This window comes from Bos taurus, chromosome 8, assembly GCF_002263795.3.
Source record: "Bos taurus isolate L1 Dominette 01449 registration number 42190680 breed Hereford chromosome 8, ARS-UCD2.0, whole genome shotgun sequence".
Taxonomy (NCBI): domain Eukaryota; kingdom Metazoa; phylum Chordata; class Mammalia; order Artiodactyla; family Bovidae; genus Bos; species Bos taurus.
In genome coordinates, this window is record NC_037335.1 from 1,563,938 (window position 1) to 1,588,373 (window position 24,436).

A 24,436-nucleotide genomic window follows, 5' to 3' on the forward strand; every position below is an offset into this window, starting at 1 on the left:
CCACTCCAGTGTTCTTGCCTGGAGAATCCCAGGGATGGGGGAGCCTGGTGGGCTGCCGTCTATGGGGTCGCACAGAGTCGGACACTACTGAAGTGACTTAGCAGCAGCAGCAGTAAGTTCACTTAGTTTTTGTACAAGCCTTTGTTTCATCTTTATTTCTGAAGGATATTTTTGCACCTGTATTCCAGATTTACATTGATCTTTTTTGAACACTTCGAAGATACAATTCTCATGGCATTTGCCTTCTGTTGAAAAGTCAGTTGTCAGTTGTATTTCCCCCCACTCTGGCTTCTTTTATGCCTTTTACTTTGTCTTTGGTTTTTCTGAAACTTAAGCTTAGTCATAGTGTGCCTAAGTGTAGTTTTCTTATTGTTTATCCTGGCTGGGGTTTAGCACTTCCTGAATTGTCACCTGTTTTTTTTTTTTATTTCATTTTTGGATAATTCTGACCTGGTGTCCTCAAGTATTGTTTCTAGTATTCCCCCTCTGCTTTCGTTTTAAGACGCCAATCACATTTGTTACATCTTTTCACTTGTGTCTCTTATGCTTTCTTCTATATTTTCTTTTTTTAATTTGGATGTTTCACTTCATTGGGGTAAATAGCAAGGAACGTGATAGATAGCTGGATCAAGTATTGTGTGTGGTTTTATAAGCAGCAGCCAAAAGTGGCTACACCTGTTCGCTCTCCCACTCTCCGTGACTGAGAGCTCCTGCTGCGCCCGTTCTTGTTGGTGTTTGATGCTGTGTCCGTGCTCTGGAGGCTGGCTTTTGTCACAGGTGTGTAGTGCTGTCTCATTATTTTTTGTCAGGTTTTGAATTTCAGTTATTTATCAGCCATAGAATTCCCACTTGATTGTTTTTAAATAGACTTCTGTACTCTGGGAGAAATTCTCTGTGGTTTTTGTGTATGCGTGTGCTTTTTTTCACCTCTGTATTAATCACTTGTTTAAAAGTTCATGTCTGAGTCTTCTCATGTTGAGGTCACCTGTGAGTCTATATCTCTTGCTCTTTTCCTCTTGGTTTCTGACTTTTGACCTTGACTGCAGATGGGTTGGAGAAGGCAATGGCACCCCACTCCAGTACTCTTGCCTGGAAAATCCCATGGATGGAGGAGCCTGGTGGGCTGCAGTCCATGGGGTCGCTAAGAGTCGGACACGACTGAGCGACTTCACTTTCACTTTTCACTTTCATGCATTGGAGAAGGAAATGGCAACCACTCTAGTGTTCTTGCCTGGAGAATCCCAGGGACGCGGGAGCCTGGTGGGCTGCCGTCTATGGGTCGCATAGAGTCGGACACGACTGAAGCGACTTAGCAGCAGCAGCAGCAGCAGATGGGTTCTGTAATTCTTATTGAATGCTGAATGTTGTATGCAAATACTTACAGGTGCTCTGGTGAAGGTGACATCTTCACCAGAGTGTATTTAGAGTTCCTGGCAGACGGGTAGTCTGGGAGCCAATTGCAATGATCCCATCAAAGATGGAGAGAATTTGCAGCCTGGTTTCAGGCTTCCTGAGGTTTAGTCTGTTTTTGGCTCACTTTAGTTTTAGGGCAGAGCCCCTGAGGGTCTAGGAGAAAGCCTGGCATGTTCATGAAGGCTCTGGGTCTCTGTGTGCCTGGCTGAGACTGATGGCGGCTCTGCTTGCCTCTTCAAGCTCCAAACCGCTGCTCTGTGCTTGGTTTCTCAGCCTCTCTCTCCTGAAGTCTAGGAATTGTAGCTGTTTGAAGAGAAAGGTCAGTTGGTGATGGACAGGGAGGCCTGGTGTGCTGTGATTCATGGGGTCGCGAAGAGTTGGACACGACTGAGCAACTGAACTAAACTGAAGAGAAAGGTATCCTGGTATGAAGTGTTGCGTCTCATTTCTCCAGGATGCTGGCCCCTTCGAGTCCACTCCCGAGTGCTTTTGTCTCTGTGGCCCTAGGAGATGGGTGAGAGCTCTCAGCTGGAGGGCACCGTCATGGTGCTGCTGTGAACCGGAAATGGCTCGGGGTAAATAGACGAGGCTGTCTGGGAGTACCTGTTTGACTTCTTTTCACAGTGTTGGCAGTTCAGGTTCTCGCTGCCTTGTATCTTGAATGTTTGATTTAGAAAAGCAACAACAGTGTTTTGCTGTTATTGGTCATTTGCTCTCTTCCTTGTTGGTGGATTTTTTTTACCCTAATTTTAATTACAAAGTTACAAACCAGATAAACACATGTATTCATAATTTGAGAACATACCCATTTTTCTGTGTTTAAGTAGCTCCCTGGCCCTTTATATGAAGCGCTTTAGAAACTGAGGGTCGTAGAAAGACATAGGAGGACCAGCTCTTTGCATCTTCCCAGGATTGGTGATGTCTTCATTTATAGTTTTCCACAGGAGAGTGTGTCAAGTCAGAAGGAAGGAACAAGGGAACAAAGAAGAATTTTCTTTTGTTATTATTATTTTTTTTAACCAGGAAGGATATTTTTCAAAAACCCCATCAGTAGACTTCCTCTTCCGTCACTGGCCAGAACTGAGTTACATGCCCACACCTAGACTGATCACTGACTAGGAGGATTGCTGACTGGTTAGAACAATCTTTATTTGTTCCCTGCGGTTAGGCACATTACCAGCCACACAAAATGAAGGTTCTGTCAGCGGGAGAAGCTGGAACGACCTGGGGTGAGCGGCTATCAGTGTTTTCCACGAGAGTCTGTGCTCAGAAGTGCCTGGTTGAATGTGCAGGTTGTGGAACAGCAGTTGGCAACAGCTATGTCAGTGTAAACTTCGGGGGTTACAGGTTCTAAATGTTACATCTTGAAGAAAGCATATTACTATTAATTTTTAGAAGCTTTTTGACGTGGACTATTTTCCAGTCTTTATTGAATTCATTACAACATTGCTTCTGTTTTATGTTTTTGTTTTTCGGCCATGAGTCATGTGGGATCTTAGCTTCCCAACCAAGGATCGAACCCACACGTCCTGCATTGGAAGGCGAAGTCCTAGCCACTGGGCTGCAGGAAGTCTCCAAAAGGATATTATTTTGATACCTGTTTAGAATTGTGAAGAGTGTTCTAGAACGGGAGATAATGCATGAAGGCCCAGTTGGGAGAAAATGGATTATGTTGTGAGACAGTGAATGTAGCTGGTAGGATTGGTGCTAGCTCTTCTCTCAGCAGAGCGGACGTGGTTCTCTTCACAGTAGCTGGGGAGGGCTGCAGTCCTGGTCTGCCCCAGGGAGACCTCCCCATCTGGGCTGGGACAGGTTTCTGAGGGCAGAGGTCATCTCTGAGTCTGGAGCATGGAAGTGGACAGTGGGACACGCGGTTGAGTGTTAAATAGTCTTTGACTTAATTTCTCTTTAGAACACCAAAAAGTCATCAATCACTAGAGAGAACTGTTGGTGTTTGGCTTGTGTTGGATAGAAACCTCATGTTCATTGGCTCTCCAGTTGCAGACCTGCACTTACATCATGGCTCTGCCAGTTATTAGCTGTGGAACCCCAGCCAGTCACTTTGCCGTAGAGCTTTCCTCTGTAACTCATAGTGGTTCTTCTCTCTTCTGTGTTCCTTCCCCTTTGGGTGCCTTAGGCTCTATCCCCCAACTTGACCAGTTTCCTTTTAATTTAGCATTCAGGTAAGATGTTGGGAACATTCCTGGTAGTATCAAAAAGAAGTGTAGCCCTATTTAAAACTGGAATACGACACTGGACTAGGATTTAGGTTGCAGAGATAAACCACTGTGGAGTCCCCTGACTCCAGTGAACAATTGAGTTACTTACATGTTGCATAGCTCTTGTTTTGAAAATAGCTTAAAAAGATGGACCCATGGATCTCAAAGATGAGATCAGCCTCATCTGCTCAGAGTGAATCCTAAATGATACAGAATATGCTGTGATTAAAAAATAGAGCTTATCCATAATGATAATGATGACTAATTGGTAGTATCAAAAGTCTATAAACTAGTGAAAAGCTGAAAAATTAGACTTGATATGTGTTTAAATATATTGAGTGAGTCACTTTAGTCTGTAATTCAAATTCTGTGGAGAATGCAAAATTTTTCATTACAAGTAGCAGGAAGAAAGGGCCAAGGTTTTGTTGTCTGAGTTGTATTCATTAAAGAAAGCCATATGGTTCTCGATTCGTTGAAAATGAAACACACACGCGTTCCTCTGCACAATGGCACGTTATTCTTAAATGTACTGGCCTCACTGGGAGTAAGAAAACTGAAAACTAGAGTCAGCCACTGTTCAGCAAAGTAACTCTCAATGATTAGTTTGTGTTGATGATGGTAATGAGTTTAAAGTTTAGTTTCTTATGTCCCTTTTTATATCACACATGAAATGTGAATAGTGCAGCTTACTTGCTGTGTCAGGAGTCCCTTCCACGTTTCTAGATTGTTTGTGAATGGTAGTGTCACAGTCCAGAGAAGGCGATGGCTCCCCACTCCAGTACTCTTGCCTGGAAAATCCCATGGATGGAGGAGCCTGGTAGGCTGCAGTCCATGGGGTCGCTAAGAGTCGGACATGACTGAGCGACTTCCCTTTCACTTTTCACTTTCATGCATTGGAGAAGGAAATGGCAACCCACTCCAGTGTTCTTGCCTGGAGAATCCCAGGGATGGGGGAGCCTGGTGGGCTGCCATCTGTGGGGTCGCACAGAGTTGGACATGACTGAAGTGACTTAGCAGCAGCAGCAGCAGCGTCACAGTCCAAGGGAAAGTGTGCCAGGAGCAGAAGCATCCAGAGGGCTCACTCCTGACCCCTCCATGTCTGTTGTTGTGTGGTCGCTAAGACATGTCTGATGCTTTGCCACCCCGTGGATATAAAGAACCTTAAACATTTGGAAATACTAGATTCAAACGTAAGCTGTTTTTTTTTTTCCCCAAGACCATGGGGCACATAATGACAGGGTCTGAAATGCAGAGACACCACATGTTAACAGATTGTTGTGTTCTCTTTCGCGTGTATACCACAAGCTGAGCCTCAGGACTCGGAGAGCCACATAGCGCACGGGACTGCAGGGTGGACTGTCTGTCCTGGTCTTGTGACCTGTCCACCTCTGCTGGAACTTCCCTTCCCTTCTGAGCTCTTACAGAGAGTCCAGCATTTCATTTAAATAGATGTAGCTTTATTCAGAATGTTTGTGTTTGGGTCTCATGTCCCTCTGGGTGGCACGTTCACCAGTACTGTCTACACGAGGGATTTCAGGGCAGGAGGCCTGGGAAGTGGAGGCTGAGGGGCCAGGCCAGAAGCTGGCTGGCCTTCTCCTTGGATGCCTCTCAGGGTTTGGCAGACCTCACAGTCCAGGGTCCAGGCCTTAGTCCTGCAAACCTGGAAGCAGGGCATTAGCCCCGCCAACTGAGCTGTTGCTTAGAAGTGGATTCATATTAACCAGGATCTTAGATCTTGTTAGATGAAAACTGCGAATGTATTTACAATGAGTAAATACATTAATCACTGATGTTTTACGTCTTTTGAGAGAAAAGACGTAAAGCAGCATGTAAGGACACACAGAATTCAGGACTTGACTATGTTTTTGAGAAGGATGGAGCAAAAGGAAAACAGGTTGAGATGCAGGAAACCTAGAGATGAGTGTTGGTGAAAGCTTAACGGCTACGTACTTGCTGAGGGGAGACTGGGAATTTGGCTCTAAGCTTTGTAGTGGTGAGTGAAACTAGGAAACCTGTTTAGTTAAGTGATTCTTGGTGTTTATGAGAGAAAAACTCAATCAGTTTCTCAGCGGATTCCCTGTTACTGATTTTAAGATAATCCGTTTTTGAGCGACATGATGAAACGATTCCTTTCTACGCTCTAGGCTGGTTTTCAGGACTGTGATTGCAGTAAACAGCAGTGGTTTTCACAGGGCTTTCTTTTGTAATAACATCCATTAACATCACCGGCTTGAATCCCAAGGCCTGATTCCACGAGGGCCCTGTTACTATATGGTACAGGCATTGATTATTTATGGTGTTCTGGCAGGATCCATAGATATAATTCAGGCTGTTTTGGAACAGGTGGACAGCATGGAGTTTCAGAAGTCATCAAACTGTATCACTATTGTCATTTTATTTTTTTTGCTGGAGGGTTTTATATAACATTACATAGCAGTGATTTTAGAATTATATTTTGGAATTATAACAGCTACGTACTTATATTCAGCTCATTTTCCTTAAGCATTTGAAGAGCCTAACAAAACCTAAGACTGAATAGAAGGCACTAGAAGTCCCCTTAATGAAAAGTGGAGGCTGTACTCATGGGCAGGGTCAGGGGCCTTTCTTGAAAATCATTTTGTGTCTACCGGAAGATACAAGTACATGATGAACAGAAGGTCCAGAACTTATATTCCATGTGACAAGGTCACAATAATTGCAGCTATGATAAATTTGAAAGGAAGTAGCTACCCATAGACATTTTAAAAAGAAAAAAGCTAAAACAAAACATTCTCTCATGTATCCACAAAATGCCTGGCTTTGACTAATTTACTCAAGTATGTCTCTTAAGGCAGTAGTCCTCAGATCTTTTGTTTTCAAGATCTTTTTCTATTCTTAAAAGATTATTGAGGACTCTAGCAAGGTGTTTTTTTTTGTTTTTTAATTTTAATATAGGTTCAGTTCAGTTGCTCAGTGGTGTCCGACTCTTTGCAACCCCATGGACTGCAGCACGCCAGGCCTCCCTGTCCATCCCGGAGTTTACCCAAACTCATGTCCATTGAGTCGGTGATGCCATCCAACCATCTCATCCTCTGTTGTCCCCTTTTCCTCCTGCCCTCAACCTTTCCCAGAATCAGGGTATTTTCAAATGAGTCAACTCTTTGCATCAGGTGGCCAAAGTATCAGAGTTTCAGCTTCAACATCAGTCCTTCCAATGAATACTCAGGACTGATCTCCTTTAGGATGGACTGGTTGGATCTCCTTGCAGTCCAAGGGACTCTCAAGAGTCTCCTCCAACACCACAGTTCAAAAGCATCAATTCTTCAGCGCTCAGCTTTCTTTATAGTCCAACTCTCACATCCATACATGACCACTGGAAAAACCATAGCCTTGACTAGATAGACCTTTGTTGGCAAAGTAATGTCTCTGCTTTTTAATATGCTGTCATATTAAAACTGACAGGTTGGTCATAACTTTCCTTCCAAGAAGTAAGCATCTTTTAATTTCATGGCTGCAATCACCATCTGCAGTGATTTTGGAGCCCCCAAAATAAAGTCAGCCACTGTTTCCACTGATTTCCCCATCTATTTGCCATGAAGTGATGGGGCCAGATGATTACAATATCAATATTTACCATATTAAGAATTAAAATCAAAGTATCAATCCTCTTAAATTCATTAAAAAATAGCAAAAGTACATTAATAACTTTTTTAAGCTAAAAATTAGCTGTATGTTCAAAAGTAAAAATAAACTGAGAAGAGTGACGTTGTTTCATGTTTTTACAACTATGTCTAATGTCTGTTTCATAGGAAACAAAACATCTAGATTCTTAGATCTGTTTCCCCACTAAGCCTTGTGATGTGTTGTTTGGTTGAAACATCTGAGAAATATTTAAGAAAATTTGGCCTTATACAAATATTGAGTTGGCTGAAAAATTCATGCAGATTTTTCCATTACATCTTATGGAAAAACTCAAACAATTTTTTTTTTTGCCAACCCAATATATAGTTAGATAAAAAAGAAATCATTTAATAGCCTTTTCAGATGATGTGGATCTCCTTTGATACTACACCCAAACTCAACAGATGATGATTTCCTAAAGGTTAATTGCAGTATGGTAACTGAACCCATAGTGATGAAAGTTTTGCATTGTGTTAATTAAAATCCATGAGCCCATCTTGTGCTTTGAGTGACTCTGTCACCCATGCATGCATTTGTAATCTGCGTAGCGCTCAGTCGTGTCTGACTCGGTGAGCCCGTGGACTGTGGCCCGCCGGGGTCCTCTGTCCGTGGGATTATCCAGCCAAGGACACTGGAGTGCTGGAACCTCCCTGGTGGGCCAGTGGCTCAGACTCTGAGCTCCCAGTGCAGGGGGCCTGAGTCTGGTCCACGGTCAGGGAACTAGATCCCCTGTGCTGCAACTAAGATCCGGTGAAGCCAAATAAATAAAAACAAATGCTGGACTGGGTTGTCTTTTCCTTCTCCGGGGATCTCCCTGACCCAGGGATCAAGCCCGAGTCTCCTGCATCTCCTGCATCGGCAGGTGGAGTCTTTACCACTGAGCCGCCTGGGAAACCCCTGTAACATGCCTTAGTCACTTGGAAGTTGTCACTAGTTTATTAGTTTGCTAGGGCTGCCTTAACACAGACTGGGTGCCTTCAACAACAGAAATTAATTTCCTCACAGACCTGGGAACTTCCCCACAGTTCTAGAGGCTGAAGGCCTGAGACGGAGGTGTTGGCGGGGCTGTTGGCTTCTTCTGAGGCCTCTGTCCTTGGCTTGTAAGCGTCTGTCTCCTGGTGGTGTCCTCATACGGTCTGTGTATATCTGTGGCCTGATGGCATGAGTTTACTAATCCTCCTGGATTAGGCCCCGCCCCAGTGACCTTACTTAACCTGAATTACTCTTATAAAGGTCACATTCTGAGGTGCTGTGGCGGGGGGCGGGGCGGGGGGCAGGGTGTTTTTGTACCCATTTGGTGGGGCACAGTTCAGCCCATAACAGATTTCTTTAGATCTTGCTAATAATGTTCACATTATTTTATTACGCAAAACCAGTGAGTCATGTTTTTCAGTGTGGCCACCAATAATCCCACAATCCTATCAGAAGTCTTCATCTGTTGGGAAGGTGTCAGGCCCCTACTGGTGAATACATCTTTCCCAAAATTTAATATCTGCTTTTCCTCAAGATGACACCATTGCTGAACAGTCTATGCAAAAGGGTTTTGTGTGTTCTTTCCATTAAAAGGGTGTCCACTCAAGAGTTGCACTTTCATAAACTGAATAACCTCCTGTTTCCTGAGGGGCATTTGAAAGGGAATCAGGCTTTTATTGTCTAATGGTAATGTGGTGGTAGAGAATTCAGTGCCCGCCAGTCTGTGTTGGTGCCACTTGTGAAAGTGAAAGTCACTCAGTCGTGTCCGACTCTTTGTGACCCATGGACTATACAGTCCATGGAATTCAGGCCAGAATACTGGCGTGGGTAGCCTTTTCCTTCTCCAGGGGATCTTCCCAACCAAGGGATTGAACCCAGGTCTCCCGCATTGCAGGTGGATCCTTTACCAGTTGAGCCAGCAGGGAGGTTCTGGTGCTACTGGGATTTGTGCTGAATGCCAGCCACTACCTACTACGCGTTGCTCTTGTGCTATGAATAGAGTGAAAGAGAGTCTTGTGGAGGCTGAATAATCTCCCTCCCCCACCCCTGTGATTGATTCCTGGAGCCTGTTAATATGTTACTTTACATGATAGAAGGGACTCTGCAATTTGAATAAGTAAAGAATCTTGAAATGGAGCCATTATCCAGGATTATCTGGGTAGCTCCATTGAAATCCCAAGCATCCTTAAATGGAAGGGGCACGAGGATGAGTCTGAAACCGGGGCTGGCCAGCTGAGAGAGTTGCAGGAGAAAGCCAGTTCTGACCCCATGTTGGAAACTGTTTCTTTGACTTGCTTTCATCATACTCAATGGCTTGCCTGGAGAACCCTGCCCCTCTGCTTGGCTGTAAACTAAAGCGCCTTTGTTCAGCTCACGGAGAGAGTTTGTCCCTGCCCACCTGTGAATAGATGAGATAAACACACCCCTTCCAAAGGCTGGCCGCTCCCTTGAAGATGTTTTGCTAGACTGAAGACTCTTTCACTTTACTTGCCCACTGCATTTCCCGTTCCTGCCTTTTGACTTTAGTTCCTCATTGCTTCTTTCTCTCTAATCTATACAAGAACCTGGCTTCCACACCCCAATGAGATGGTTATTTTGAGGCACTAGCCTGCCATCTTCTTGGGCTGCTGGCTCTTCCTTGCCTCAGCACGTCTCAGATTCATTGGCCTGTCATGTGGCGAGCAGAGGGAGCCTGGACTCAGTAACAAGAGGAAGGGGCCACCGGCCAGGGAAGGAAGCCGAGAACAGCGTGGAGGTGATTCTCCCTTGGGGCCTCCAGAAGGGGCGCCCCCGCAGACACCTGGACTGTGTACTTCTGACTTCCACAAGCGGAAGAGAACACATCGTGTCCTTTCAGACCACCGAACCTGTGCTCATCTGTCACCGTTGTGGTAGGTGGCCTGCGCAGAAGTCTCATCTCAGGAAAAATGCTGCGGACCTTGGTGTCTCCAGGGCTCTGTGACCGCACTGTGGGAGTTCTGACTTGAGATAAGCCAGCTGCAAAATGCACATGGGGAACTGAGTACGGCGCCTTGCTGTCTGGTATTTTATAAGCTATGTGAATGGAAGGGCTTATATAAAAAGGGCAAAATCTGCATGTATAATGTGATCCCAGTTCTCAAAATACTGAATACATACACGTACACACACCCTGCACACATTTGGTGGGAGATAAACCAAAATAGTGATTTTTCTCTGGATGATGGAATTTTTTTTAATGCTTTACAATTATTTCTGTTTGTTTATTTTTGGCTGTGCTGAGTCTTTATTGCTGCGGGGGCTCTGGTTGTGAAGGTACGGGTTTCCCACTGCGGTGACTCCCCTTACCGTGGAGCACACGCTTTCCCTAGGCGTGTAGGCTTCGGAAGTTGCAGCGCTGACTGAGTTTCACCGTGGTGTGTGGGATCTTCCCAGATCAGGGATCAAACCTTCGTCTCCTGCATTAACAGGAAGATTCTTTATCCATTGAACCACCAGGGAAGCCCCTTGTTAATGCTTTCTGTTGTTTTGCAAATTGTCACCAATTTGTCTGCAGATTTATAAAACGGTGAGCCAAAACTTCCAACTGACTGTAAGGTGTATTTGTCCATATAGAAAGATCGAAAGTGTTTTCTGAACAGTTTAACTTGCGTTATAACTGAAATGTTTAGCCATATGGCAAACATTCTGTGACGTTCTCTCGCTGGGCCTTGCGAATGTTAAAGTTGAGCTTGTGCCTGGCTGGCTGAACTCCAGGTCTCTGCACACCTTTCCTCTGCCTGTAATGCCTGTCATTACCTGTGCCTTGCTCCTCAGGTTTTCCCTCACGCCCCTGGAAAGCCTTCCCTGACTTCTCAGGTGTGGGTTAGACCCTCCTGTGTCGTGAGCTACGTTGCTTCTGTTGTGTTTGCTTTCTTGGCTTTTCTTATTTATTTTGGTTGTACCTTGCCTTCTTCCTGCACTAAGCTTGCCATCTTTCAGTATATTTATCCTTTGTTTTTCTGTCTGCTTTGTTCTATTTAGGGCTGATCAATTATGTACTAATGGCATTTCTTAAGTCTTGATGAGCAATCTTATTTTCTTTATTTCTAAACTTTGTGGCACTGGGGTATTAGTCAACCATGGTCAGCCATGGGTGTGGTTTATTTCTCCCTTCCCAAAATGTCTAATATATTGGCATACATTCCAGTAGAAGCTTGTTAAAAGTTTACTGCTTTATAAAATATTCATCCTGTTTAACATATTAGCTAGGTTTACTTTATAATGTTTAGGAGTCTTGTTTTTTCCTTTTTTATTTATTGAACTAATATAGGTGTATTGAGAAAAGTTTTGGTTTAACTGGACACATAAGGCGCCAGTGGAGTGGCAGGAACTGTCACACACCCACGTTGTCACAACGGTATCACACGGGGGCCCCAAATGAAGAGTCATCAGGAGGGAAAAGCCACAGGATAGAAGAGGTGGGCTACGGTATATCCAGCGCCCTGGGGTTAGTCGTGCCAGCACTTGCGTTTGTCATCTTTCTTATCTAAAAAATGAATGTGAAATATCTAGTCTACTCACCCAACTCAGATTAATCTTGGAAACAAAATAGAACAATATAGTAGAAGACATTGTGGAAATGTTACTGTTAACGTGTGAGTCCTTTGTGGCAGTTTTGGCCTGGGTTCTCAAAGGCTATCTGTACTTAGTCAAACAGATTACATCATGACATTCACATAGGTTATCCTGGATTCATAATAATCTCATACAGTTAACTGCAGGGTTTAGTGATGACTTGGGTTGCCTTGGAGAAGTGCTGATTCTAGACCTGGGGCAGGGAAGATACAAGGGGTGTAGTATGAGAAGGAAGGAAATGCTCAGAAACAAAAAGATCAGGACGGTCAAAGGAACACTGAAGGAACCTGAGAGAGCACCTTGTGGCCAAACCTGGAACCACTTGAGCACAAAAATAAGGCAGAAGGAAATGGCAACCCACTCCAGTGTTCTTGCCTGGAGAATCCCAGGGATGGGGGAGCCTGGTGGGCTGCCATCTATGGGGTCGCACAGAGTCGGACACAACTGAAGTGACTTAGCAGCAGCAGCAGATTATATCCAAAGTGTAAGATCAATGTAAATGAGTTCATTTATGCAATGTAAATGATAGGAACTGATATAAATGACTGAACATTTTATAAGTGGGGGAGAAAAGACAAGTGTCCTGGATAATTTCTGTAGCTGTCCATCCTTGAGGAGGAGGAGCTGCCTCCACCCTCCTCCCTTGATGATGGGCTGCATGTGGTGGCTGCCTCCCAAGACTAGAGCCTGGGATGCTAGGAACTCCGCAGTGGAGGGAGCTGGCCAACACCGTCATACCGGATACTGGAGGTGCCACTGCCAGTGAGGCCGTGTGGACATCGCATACCCCCAGCCTGTGACAAGAAGACCACTTGCCTTGGTGACACTTGCCTTTCCAAAGACTCATAACCCCAGTCTAAGCACAGGAGGAACTGTAGACAAAGCCAGACTGATGGGGACAAGGTCATGACAAAGAAGGAGAAACTGAGAAACTGTCAAGACCAGACGAGTTGAGAGATGCGTTGCCTAAATGCAGTGTGGTGTCCTGGATGGGACCCTGGGGTAGAGAGAGGACAGTGGCAGAGGCTGGTGAAGCCAGAGAATGTCTGGGCTTTCCTTAGTGGAAGTGTGCCGATGTCAGTTTCTTAGCTGAGAAAAACATGCCCTGAACACACAGGACATTGTGAAAGTGAAGGGAAAGTGAAAATTGTTCAGTCGTGTCTGACTCTTTGCAACCCCATGGACTATCCAGTCCATGCAATTCTCCAGGCCAGAATACTGGAGAGGGTAGCCTTTCTGTTCTCCAGGGGATCTTCCCAACCCAGGGATTGAGTCCAGGTCTCCTGCATTGCAGTCAGATTCTTTACCAGCTGAGCCACAAGGGAAGCCCAAGAATATTGCAGTGGGTAGCCTATCCCTTCTCCAGCGTATCTTCCCTACTTAGGAATCAAACCAGGGTCTCCTGCATTGCGGGAAGATTCTTTACCAACTGAGCTATGAGGGAAGCCCACATAGGATATTAACTGAGAATGAATATTTGGGATGGTAGTCTGGGAAGCTGAGTGAGAGATACTCAGGACCTCTTTGTACAGTCTTTGCCACTGTCTTACACATCTAGAATTAGTCCAAAGTAATGTTTATTAAAAAAAAAAATGAGTCCAAAAGCATTAACTTATAAATAATAAAAGCAAAATGTGCTTATTGTAGAAAATGCGATTGATAGAAATTAAGCATGCTAAATTAAGATCCCTCATAATCCTGCTACCCACAGGTAACTGACAGTTTTGGTGTATTTTTTTTAGACTTCTATGTATTTTCCATCCAGCAAGTAATTGTTAGGCTCCTTTATGGGCCAGGCACCACACCAGGTGCTGGAGATGGAGCAGTGAACAAGAGTGATGCGAGTCTCTTTCATGGAGTCTGGGCTCTGCTGAGAGAGAGAGCACCGCTGAAATAAATAGTAACCCCACAGGAAACAGTGACAGTGGTGTTAAGGTGAATGCTGTCAAGAAGCAGTATGGTTGTGAGGACATATAAGTGAGGGAATCTAAGATGCATCATTGGAGGTGAGAAGTGAAAAATGAGGAGTCGAGCAGGTGATGGGAGCAAGGAGTGGGGTGCTGGGAGTTGGGGTACCAGTGTGGGTACAGTCGGGAGATCCTTGGGGAGGATGGAGTTAGGGGCTAGAGTGGGAAGGGACTGTGGCTGGAGGGGTGGTTAAGCAAGGTTGAAACTCTGCATTTTAAGGTGTTGGGCCTTTTCCCTGAAGAGTGATGGGGGAGTAGTATGGTGATAGTAATTTTAGAAGATTGTTCAGCTGCCATGTGGATTGGAAGGTAGTGAGAGCAGGGAGGTGAGTGTCGTAGGTCAGAAGGGAGCTGATGGGTTCTCTGATGGGCAGAGTGACCTGCAGAGCAGATGGAGTCAATAGAGAATCCCAGGTGAATCAAGCCAGATGTGCTGACGGGATGGGGGCTGGGGGTGCAAGGGAGAGTTCTGCGTTATTAGTATGTGAAGCTGGTAGTGCCATGTACAAGGTGGAACCTGGGACCTTTTTCAGTTAATGTTAAAAACATTGCCTTATGTTACAAAAGCATACCTTAGCTTTAATGGTTGCATAATATTTGAATACATGAATGTGTTCTAAATTTCTGGAAAAAAATTATTGGGAGAATGGCATTTATTAACATTAGTTAATGTATAGTGAATACATTTTGAAAATGGATGGTAGAATTGTTGCTAAAAACTCTAAATGCTGCTAAGATGATTGGAGTTGGTCGGTTTCTGTGAATAAGAATAATGAAGTTTATTTGGTATCAGCTGCAGGGAAAACACGTTAATAACATAATCGAACAGTAATTTTTTAGTAAACTCGGTATCCTCGCCTGGCAATTTGTAAGCAGAAACAAATTACTGATGGTGTAAGATTATGGTACAGCTCAGAAATCTAAGAAATGTAATCTGAGTTAGAATAATTTGACTGTGCTACAGCTTTTCAGAGGTTATGTTTGTGCTTGAGGTCTTCAGGTGACAAGTTGATTTTAATTTCATCCGGCATCTCCCAAAAACATTGGTGGCATTGTTCTAATGAGTGAGGTGTTTGCCTTTAAAGTTGAATTTGGCAACATAGGCTCAAACCTTTAAAAGAACATGAAATGGCTATATCATGAGTCCTCAGTAAAAGGGTTTTTAGAAATTCTTAAAGTTCATAATAAAACAAGGCCACTATCATTTAATGGCTGTCTGTCGGGAGAAGGTCAAACCTCTTTCAAACACTCCGCTCAGAATTATTTTTAGAAATGAGCAAATAATTCTAGGGTTCATCTGATACTCATTCTAAGCACTGTCATGTTCTTAATACATATGACACCCTTCAGATTCTGTTGCCAACTAACTTGTAGATTTTCTCTGCACCTGAATCTCCTACCTAATATACGTGGAGTAGGGGACTTGCTGAATTTATGTGCACGGATATAGGTAAGGTCACGTGTTTAGGGAGAGCTAACCCATACTAAGTTTATGAAGTGCTGTAATTCAAGATGTTACTAACAAACTAGGAAAAAGAAGTTGGTCTGCTAAAGGGGTGCCTTAATGAAATTAGTCTGTTATAGCAATGGCAATCAAATGGTGGTTGGGTATTCTCAGAAAGATCATTGGGAAGATGTGAGCTTAGTTTTGATTATCATCTATAGAACCTGATGGTATTTATCTCAGATGTCACCTGTAATTATTGTAAATTGTTCTACAGAAAGAAGTCCATTGAAAGTTACTGAAATTACTAGGTCAATAAATAATTGTTTAGTATTATACTCTACCTCTCATTGGAAAAGACTGATGCTGGGAGGGATTGGGGGCAGGAGGAGAAGGGGACGACAGAGGATGAGATGGCTGGAAGGCATCACTGACTGGATAGACATGAGTCTGAGTGAACTCCGGGAGTTGGTGATGGACAGCGAAGCCTGGCGTGCTACTATTCATGGGGTCGCAGAGAGTTGGACATGACTGAGCAACTGAACTGAACTGAACTGATACTCTACCTGGAGAAGGCAGTGGCACCTCACTCTAGTACTCTTGCCTGGAAAATCCCATGGACGGAGGAGCCTAGTAGGCTGCAGTCCATGAGGTCACTAAGAGTCGGACACCTGAGCGACTTCACTTTGACTTTTCACTTTCATGCATTGGAGAAGGAAATGGCAACCCATTCCAGTATTCTTGCCTGGAGAATCCCAGGGATGAGGGAGCCTGGTGGGCTGCTGTCTGTGGGGTCACACGGAGTCGGATGCGACTGAAGCAACTTAGCAGCAGCAGCAGCAGCAGCATACTCTACCTCCTTACCCTAATGTCATGATATAATGAATTATTGCTCTGTGCATGGAGACCATTACTTATGAACTGTTCTTGGGAGAATTGAGAAAACAGTCAGTTAAATCCTGTTTGTGCAGTGGCTCCAGTTAAGAATTGAAAAAGGCTTCAGTAGTTATGAAGTAAACCTATAAAATCATCAGTTGAGGTAAATATTAATAACTAAAATCATAGGGAGTCAGTGGACTTGTTTAAACAGTTCTAAAACACTAGCATTTAGAGGAAATTCCTTGAAAGAATCTATGCTTAGAACAAATGAAAGTCAGAATAGATTATTATGAACCTGTCAGTGTAGATCATTATGAACCTGTTACTTGTAACTTGTTTGAGACTGTAAATAAGATTCGATTAGAGGGGATTAGGATAGGGAAGAAAAAAGAATAATAAATTCATACTAAATTCTAATAGACTCAGAAATGGCAGGATAAATTTCTAACTCAAAGACTTTTGAATTGTGACTTATAACACACATCATAAAGATGCGTAAAGCATACTTGTACAGAATGAGTTACTACACAGCAAGCACTTTTGCAACCTGCTCAGATTAAGGAAATAAGCATGATTGCACTCTAGCAGCTTCCTGACCACACCCCTTTCCCTTTCCCTAGAGATAAATACTATTATCTCTTTGGTCACTTTGTTGCTTTCCTTTATGGTTTGATCATCTAGGTATGCATCATCGGGATTGTCATGTAGCATACCCGGCTTTTGAAGATTAAATAAATTGAATCATACAGTACATATTCCTTTGTTTCTTGCTTTTACAAAGCATGATTTTCAAGAATCTTCTTTGTTGCAGGGAGTAGCTGTTGTGACATTGCTCAAGACTATGTCACTCTTTGTTGTCAATATACCACAGTATAGATATTCATTCTGCTACTGATGGGTGTGCTAGTTCTTAACTGTTTCTGGTGGGTACAGACACTGCTGTTTTAAATACGATCCATGTATCCTGGTGGGTATGTGCACGTTTCATTGGCCTGGGTGTGAACTTGTCAGGTTGTAGGCTTTATTTTTTATAGTGTTGATTCAGTTTACACTCAGGTGAGCATGTATGACAGCTCCACCTTTATCAACTGCTTGGGGTTGTCTGACTTTTGCTGTTGTCCATCTGCTGACTGTGTCATGGATTCTGATTGTGGCTTTAATTTGCATTTCCTTGGCATCTTTTCATGCTGATGGACTATTTGAAGAAAATTTTTTGAAGTACCTATTGATTTTTCCATCGACCTGTGTGTCTTAGAGATATGTAACATTAGTCGTTTTATATATACAGGCTTCCCATTACCTGAGTGTAAGTATCTTTTATTCTGTGGGTGGTGTCTCATTCTCTGTCTTAGTCTGTTTGGCCTGCTCTAAGTCTGTTGTTCCATGTCCAGTTCTAACTGTTGCTTCCTGACCTGCATACAGATTTCTCAAGAGGCAGATCAGGTGGTCTGGTATTCCCATCTCTTTCAGAATTTTCCACAGTTTATTGTGATCCACACAGTCAAAGGCTTTGGCATAGTCAATAAAGCAGAAATAGATGTTTTTCTGGAACTCTCTTGCTTTTTCCATGATCCAGCAGATGTTGGCAATTTGATCTCTGTTTCCTCTGCCTTTTCTAAAACCAGCTTGAACATCAGGAAGTTCATGGTTCACATATTGCTGAAGCCTGGCTTGGAGAATTTTGAGCATTACTTTACCAGAGTGTGAGATGAGTGCAATTGTGCAGTAGTTTGAGCATTCTTTGGCATTGCCTTTGGGACTGAAATGAAAACTGACCTTTTCCAGTCCTGTGGCCACGGCTGAGTTCCAGATAGGAAAAGGAGTACGTCAAGGCTGTATATTGTCACCCTGTTCATTTAACTTACATGAAGAGTACATCATGAGAAACCCTGGACTGGAAGAAATACAAGCTGGAATCAAGATTGCCGGGAGAAATATCAATAACCTCAGATATGCAGATGACACCACTCTTATGGCAGAAAGTGAAGAGGAACTAAAAAGCCTCTTGATGAAAGTGAAAGTGGAGAGTGAAAAAGTTGGCTTAAAGCTCAACATTCAGAAAACAAAGATCATGGCATCCGGTCCCATCACTTCATGGGAAATAGATGGGGAAACAGTGGAAACAGTGAGAGACTTTATTTTGGGGAGGTCCAAAATCACTGCAGATGGTGACTGCAGCCATGAAATTAAAAGACGCTTACTCCTTGGAAGGAAAGTTATGACCACCCTAGACAGCATATTCAAAAGCAGAGACATTACTTTGCCAACAAAGGTCCGTCTAGTCAAGGCTATGGTTTTTCCTGTGGTCATGTATGGATGTGAGAGTTGGACTGTGAAGAAGGCTGAGCGCCGAAGAATTGATGCTTTTGAACTGTGGTGTTGGAGAAGACTATTGAGAGTCCCTTGGACTGCAAGGAGATCCAACCAATCCATTCTGAAGGAGATTAGCCCTGGGATTTCTTTGGAAGGAATGATGCTGAAGCTGAAACTCCAGTACTTTGGCTACCTCATGCGAAGAGTTGACTCATTGGAAAAGACTCTGATGCTGGGAGGGATTGGGGGCAAGAGGAGAAGGGGATGACAGAGGATGAGATGGCTGGATGGCATCACTGACTCGAAGGACATGAGTCTCAGTGAACTCCGGGAGTTGATGATGGACAGGGAGGCCTGGTGTGCTGCGATTCATGGGGTTGCAAAGAGTCGGACACGACTGAGCGACTGATCTGATCTGAACAGAAATAGCACAGTCTGGGTGGCTCTAACAGCTCTAGAGGCCGGCAGACTCCTTGTCTGGTGAAGAGGGGTCACTTCTGGTTCCTGGTCTGCCATCTTCTCTGTGACCTCCAGGGAGGTCTGTTATAAGGGCACTAATCCTATTCATGAGGGCTCCACCCTCATGACCTAATCACCTCCCAAAGGCCCCACCTCCAGATGGCACCACACTGGTGATTATTTCTCTCTGTATACATTTTGGTGGGATAAATACATTCAGTTGTAACATTCTCCTAATGGACAGACCCTGTTCATCAGATGTTGTTAATTGTAATATGGTCCTGGATAATAATGTTTTGTGTTATGACTAATGGTTTTTGTGTCTTTATGAAAAATTTCCCTGCCCTCAAGTCATGAAGATATTTCTCCCTGTTATTTTGTGAGAGCTTCATTGGCCTTCCACATTCAGGTCTATAATCATCTGAGCAATTTTTGTAAATGTGTGTGGATTAGGGTATATATAATTTTTTTTTTTTCATGGAAATAGCCAGTGGTCCAAATACCATTTATTTAAGAAAACCACTGCTTACACAGTCTTTTATGGTGCCACCTCTGCTATATATCAAGGATCACATATAAAGGAGGATCTATTTCTAGACTCCCTATTATGTACTTTTGGTTATTTTCATAGCTTTATGTCAAAAGCATTCTGTTTAAATCACTATAAGTCTATAAATAGTCTCAGTGCCTGGTAAATAAAGCAAGTCTCCCCTGTTCTTTAAGAGTGTCTTAATTATTCCCAGGCCTTTTTATTTCCATGTAAGTTTTAGCAGAGTTTGCCACAAAGAAATCTTATTTTTTTAAAAAATATAGTTGATACACAGTGTTGTTAGTTCCTGTTGGGATTTTGACTGTCCTTTTATTAAGTCTGTAGATCGGTTTGAATCTTTCAGTTCATGAACATGATATACTTCTCCATATACTTGTCTTTTTAAATGCCTTTAGTCTTCCTATTGACTTTTGTCTTCATTCTTTATTACACTTGTTTCTAGGTAATTTTTAAATGCTATTGCTGTTTAATGCAATTTGTATTTTAAAATTTAACATGCTAACTGCTGGTATATTTTGAAGTTCAGTTGTTCGTTGAATATTGATTTCTAAAAATTTATCCACTTTAACTCTAATTCTGATGACTTATTTATGAAGTCTTGACTATACAGTCATATCATTGGTTAGTAGTGGAAAATCGAGCCAACCTCTGCACTGAGGTCTGTTTTAACTACTGTTCAGCTCTAGGTAGTGGTGGTGGTTTTTCTGTATATATTGCATTATGTATGTGTAAAAGATGATTCTTTTAAAGGCTATGACATCTAAAAAATAAGTAATTCCTTATAATTAGTGATCTTGTCTATTTCACATATTCCCAATTGTTTCCCAGTTGTTACATTGAAACTGGTTGATAAATCCTTTAAATCTTTTTAAAAAAATTTCTACAGGTCCCTCCCCCCGGCCCCTGTTATTTATTTTTCATTCATTTGTTGATGAAGAAATCTGGTCATTTGTTTCCCATTTTGGGTTCTCCTAATTGTGTTCCTGAGCTCTCACTTAACATGTTTCTATGTTTTTTTGTTTCTGGTAAATTGGTAGTTAGATCTAAAGGCAAAAAATACTTTTATTTTTAAAGTTCTTCTAATGTAGATTTTTGGGTCCTGTGGGTTAGGAGGGGCTGAAAGATCATGTATAGCTCTATATGTGTGGTTATAGTATACGGTTACACACTATCCTGTGTACACCTGCATCCCTGATTCACATACCTCCAGACTCCCACATCAGTTGGAGGGTAGAATCAGGGCGCGTTTGGAAGTAGAGACACCTTCTCCCTTTGAAGTTTTAAGTCCTTTTATGTGCTGCCAATTCTTGGTTTTGGTTCTTCAGAGGTTTTGTCCCGAGTGTTGACTTAAAATGCACAGTGTGAGAATTGTGGGTTAAACTTTATCTGGGGCAAAATGATGACTATAGTCAGGGAGACAGCACCTCAGATAGCTCTGAGAAACTGCTCCAAAGAGGTGGGAGGCAGGGAGGTGAGTATGTGATTGTGGTGGTGAGGGTGGGAGGACGGGTGAGGGTCATCAGCAGGCTCATGGCTAGTCATGAGGAGCAGAGGTCACCATGGAGGATTTCATTGCTTTTCTAGATAAGAAGAGATGTGAGAAATGGGCTCATAAATTTGGCTTCTGAAAATACCTAACCCTCTGAAGACCTGTCCTGCCAGTTTTCCCAGAGCACAGAGTGCTCCGTTCCTGCTCTCCACCCTGAACTCTTTTCAGGGGGTATTGAAGGTCAGCAGCTGCAGCGGCTCAGAATTTGATCCACGTAGAGGCAGATGGCAAGTGGCAGTTTGTAGCTGATCTAGGCATCCCCCCACCCCACCCCAGTGCCTTGGAATTCTTGAATGTGTCTTCTCTCTTTAACTGTAATTCAGGTTCTTAGTCTGATAATACCTAATCTGTGCCAAAGTCCTCTTTGGCCACACCTTCCAGTTTACCTTGTCCTTTTTTCTAAAGTATAATTAGAAAGCACCTGAGCCTAAATAATGCTTTTACTGGAAGAAAATGTGGCAGCCATGGACCCCATAAGCATAACAAATTTGTTTACTTCTGAAATTCTTTAAATTTTCAGATTATTTTAAAAGATTTATTTCAAAATTAATGAGTAATGTATTTGTTTTTAAAATTTTCCACAATGTAGAGCTATATACAGTAAAAACTGAATGTACCATCATTTAAAAATATTCATTTTACTCAGGCTACAAAAATGTTTACCTATGCAACGCCATCAGTGTATTTTATAGGGAAAGTATTCTCCCCCCTTTAGTTACTGCTGGCTAGCTGTCATTTTTAGTTCTCCTGTGTGACTAAGTTGTAAATCAGAAGAAACAGATTAAGAGAGTGCTTCCAAATACCAGGAAAACTTGTAGATAGCTTTTCATCTTATAACAAGTCAGGGAAGAATATAAGTAGTATAAAACAAAATTATTTCTAAATGCCATATAGAATGCATTTTTAAAAGTCTTGTAATAGTAGAACTTGACATACCAAAGTACCAAAAAGGACCAAATTTACTCTTGGTTAATTTAGCAAAGTTGGCTCTTTGTTTAAAAGTTAGATTTCCTTGTTTAAAAAAATCATTTCAGAGGTTGTGGGCTGGGACAGGACAGGATCGTGGAGGGGGAGTAGGGTGGTGGGTGGGCTAGGCTCTCATGCCTTTCTCCATGAGGAAAAAAGGGGAAAAAAAATCATTTCCAAGAAAATATGAAGAAAACAGGAAGAAAAAGCCACCCATAGTCATATCATCAATGCTAATACCAGAACCAGAGAGAATTAGATAGAACATTCCTGTGGCAGTAACTTGTCTATATTCCTTTCCCAGAACGCTTTTACTCACAAATCCCAGGTGGGGTTTTATAAGAAGGTATGTCTTTCTGAGGTTCAAACTTTTTGAAATAAAAAAACTGATTTAATCTAACTTTTAAAAAGTTCCCAAATTACTAATAATAACTAAGATGTACTAGACAAATGGTTTTTCTAGTAGTCATGTACAGATGTGAGAGTTGGACAGTAAAAAAGGCTGAGCACCAAAGAATTGATGCTTTTGAACTCTGGTCCTGGAGAAGACTCTTGAGAGTCCCCTGGACAGAAAGGAGATCAAACCAGTCAATTCTAAAGGAAATCAACCCTGAATATTCACTGGAAGGACCAATGCTGAAGCTGAAGCTCCAATACTTCGGCCATCTAATGTGAAGAGCCAACTAATTGGAAGAGACCCTGATGCTGGGAAAGATGGAAGGCAGGAGGAGAAGGGGACAACAGAGGATGAGATGGTTGGATGGAATCACCAATTCAATGGACACGAGTTTGAGCAAGCTCTGGGAGGTAGTGAAGGACAGGGAGGCCTGGCATGCTGCAGTCCACGGGGTTGCAAAGAGTCAGAAGCGAATGAGCAACAACTAGACAAGCTGAATATCTCTTTTCTATCTTTACTGCCTTCTGAGTCCTTTCTTTCTTCTCGTGCCTGCAATTCTCATATGAAATCATTGAATTGGAGTAGACCTTAGGGTTGGCACATTCAGTGCTTACAAAAATACATTTTACAAAACCCCTGAGCCCTGTGGAACAGCTTCTAATGAATTTTTGTTTAGTGGCATTGCCCCATCATAGCTATTTCATAAAAAGAATCTTGTAGTCTGGGGAGGAATCACCTGAGAGGCAGCTGTAAAAATTTGAACTCGGCTTAAATGAGTGTGAGCTTTTTTTTCTTTTGGAATGACAGTTTGAAACGAAACATACTTTGGTATGTTAAGTTCTACTCTTAAAAGACTTTTAAAAAATGCATTCTATATGGCATTTATAAATAATTTAGTTTTATACTACTTACATTCCTCCCTGCCTTTTTATAAGATGAAAAGCTCTCTGCAAGTTTTCCTGGTATTTGGGGGCACTCTCTTAACTTGTTTGTCCTGATTTACAACTTGGTCATACAACGAAAAATAAAAACGATACACTTTGAAAATAAAAATGATACATTTTGAAATGTTCTGTAGCCTGAGTTCTCTTATTTCTAAATTTCATAAAATGTCTAGTAAAGAGACCATTAGAGAACACGTTGAGACATATTTCACTAAAGCCCCATCCCCCCACTTTTACAAAGCACAACGAAAATCTTTGTGAGATAGGAAAAGTAGAAGTCAGGAGAGAGGAAAATCTCCCAGCTAGTAAGTCTCTTTTTGAATAGTTTGACAACTAGCAAAGTTACCTAGGATGTTAAGTTTCTTTCTTAAACCTCGATGTCTTTCTTAACTAGCTGGTTCCTGAAGAAAGGAGGCTGCTGAAGGGGATTAGTAATGGTCCAGTTACTGAAATGTTGAAGCCACAGTAGAAGTATGCATTAGTACGTTTTAGATACTTAAGCATAGACTTTAAAGCCAAGTGTCTTGAAGACTTTGGTATCTTCTGTTTCTTTATCTTTATGATTCACGTGACGTGGTTACATATAAATTTGTGTATTTATACGGTAAAATCACGTGGCCTTTTTAGCATGTCATTCCCACTTACCTACATTGGGAATGAAAAGGTTCATTCCTTGTGTACACGTATAATTTCTTTGCACAGCTCTGTATTCAGAAATCGAGAAGTAGGTTTCTGTCGCCTTGCTGTAGTTGCCCCCTTGCTGTGGAGGCTGTTTGGTCTGTCACCCCTGGGTTTAGTCACCATCATACGTAGCGGGGCCTGATTGATGGGGAGGCGAGCCCGTCGCCCTGGCAACCGTGGCGCCTGGGTGACGTCAGCCCGCGAGGCTGCGCGCGCCGACAGGTCGGGCATGGCGACTACCCAACCTGCTGCGGCGGGGTTCCGGGGCGCGCGCGGGCGGTGAGCTCGCGAGCTTTCCCTCGGCTTCTGCGGACCTCGGCCATGGACGCTCCCTCCGACCCCTACCTGCCCTACGACGGGGGCGGAGACTGCATCCCCCTGCGGGAGCTGCACAAGCGAGGTAACGCGGGCTGTGGGGCTGGTCCC

At 42.9% G+C, this 24,436-nt stretch overlaps 1 protein-coding gene across 7 annotated transcripts in view; it reads left to right on the forward strand.

Moving 5' to 3' along the window:
• Positions 1 to 24,436, forward strand: part of CLCN3 (chloride voltage-gated channel 3) — an 89,095-nt gene that overhangs the window by 14,540 nt on the left and 50,119 nt on the right. The window contains exon 1 of one of the 7 annotated variants that reach the window (XM_059889106.1): positions 9,678 to 10,156. The exons of 4 other annotated variants lie outside the window; for them this stretch is intronic. Coding sequence is in view for 2 of the 3 variants with exons in the window: in XM_005209793.5 (XP_005209850.1) it covers positions 24,332 to 24,410 (79 nt within the window). In the remaining variant the exon portion in view is untranslated. Of the gene's footprint in view, positions 1 to 9,677; positions 10,157 to 24,211; positions 24,411 to 24,436 lie in introns of those variants that run through there. 2 more of the 7 variants (XM_005209793.5, XM_005209795.5) reach the window with 2 other exon arrangements.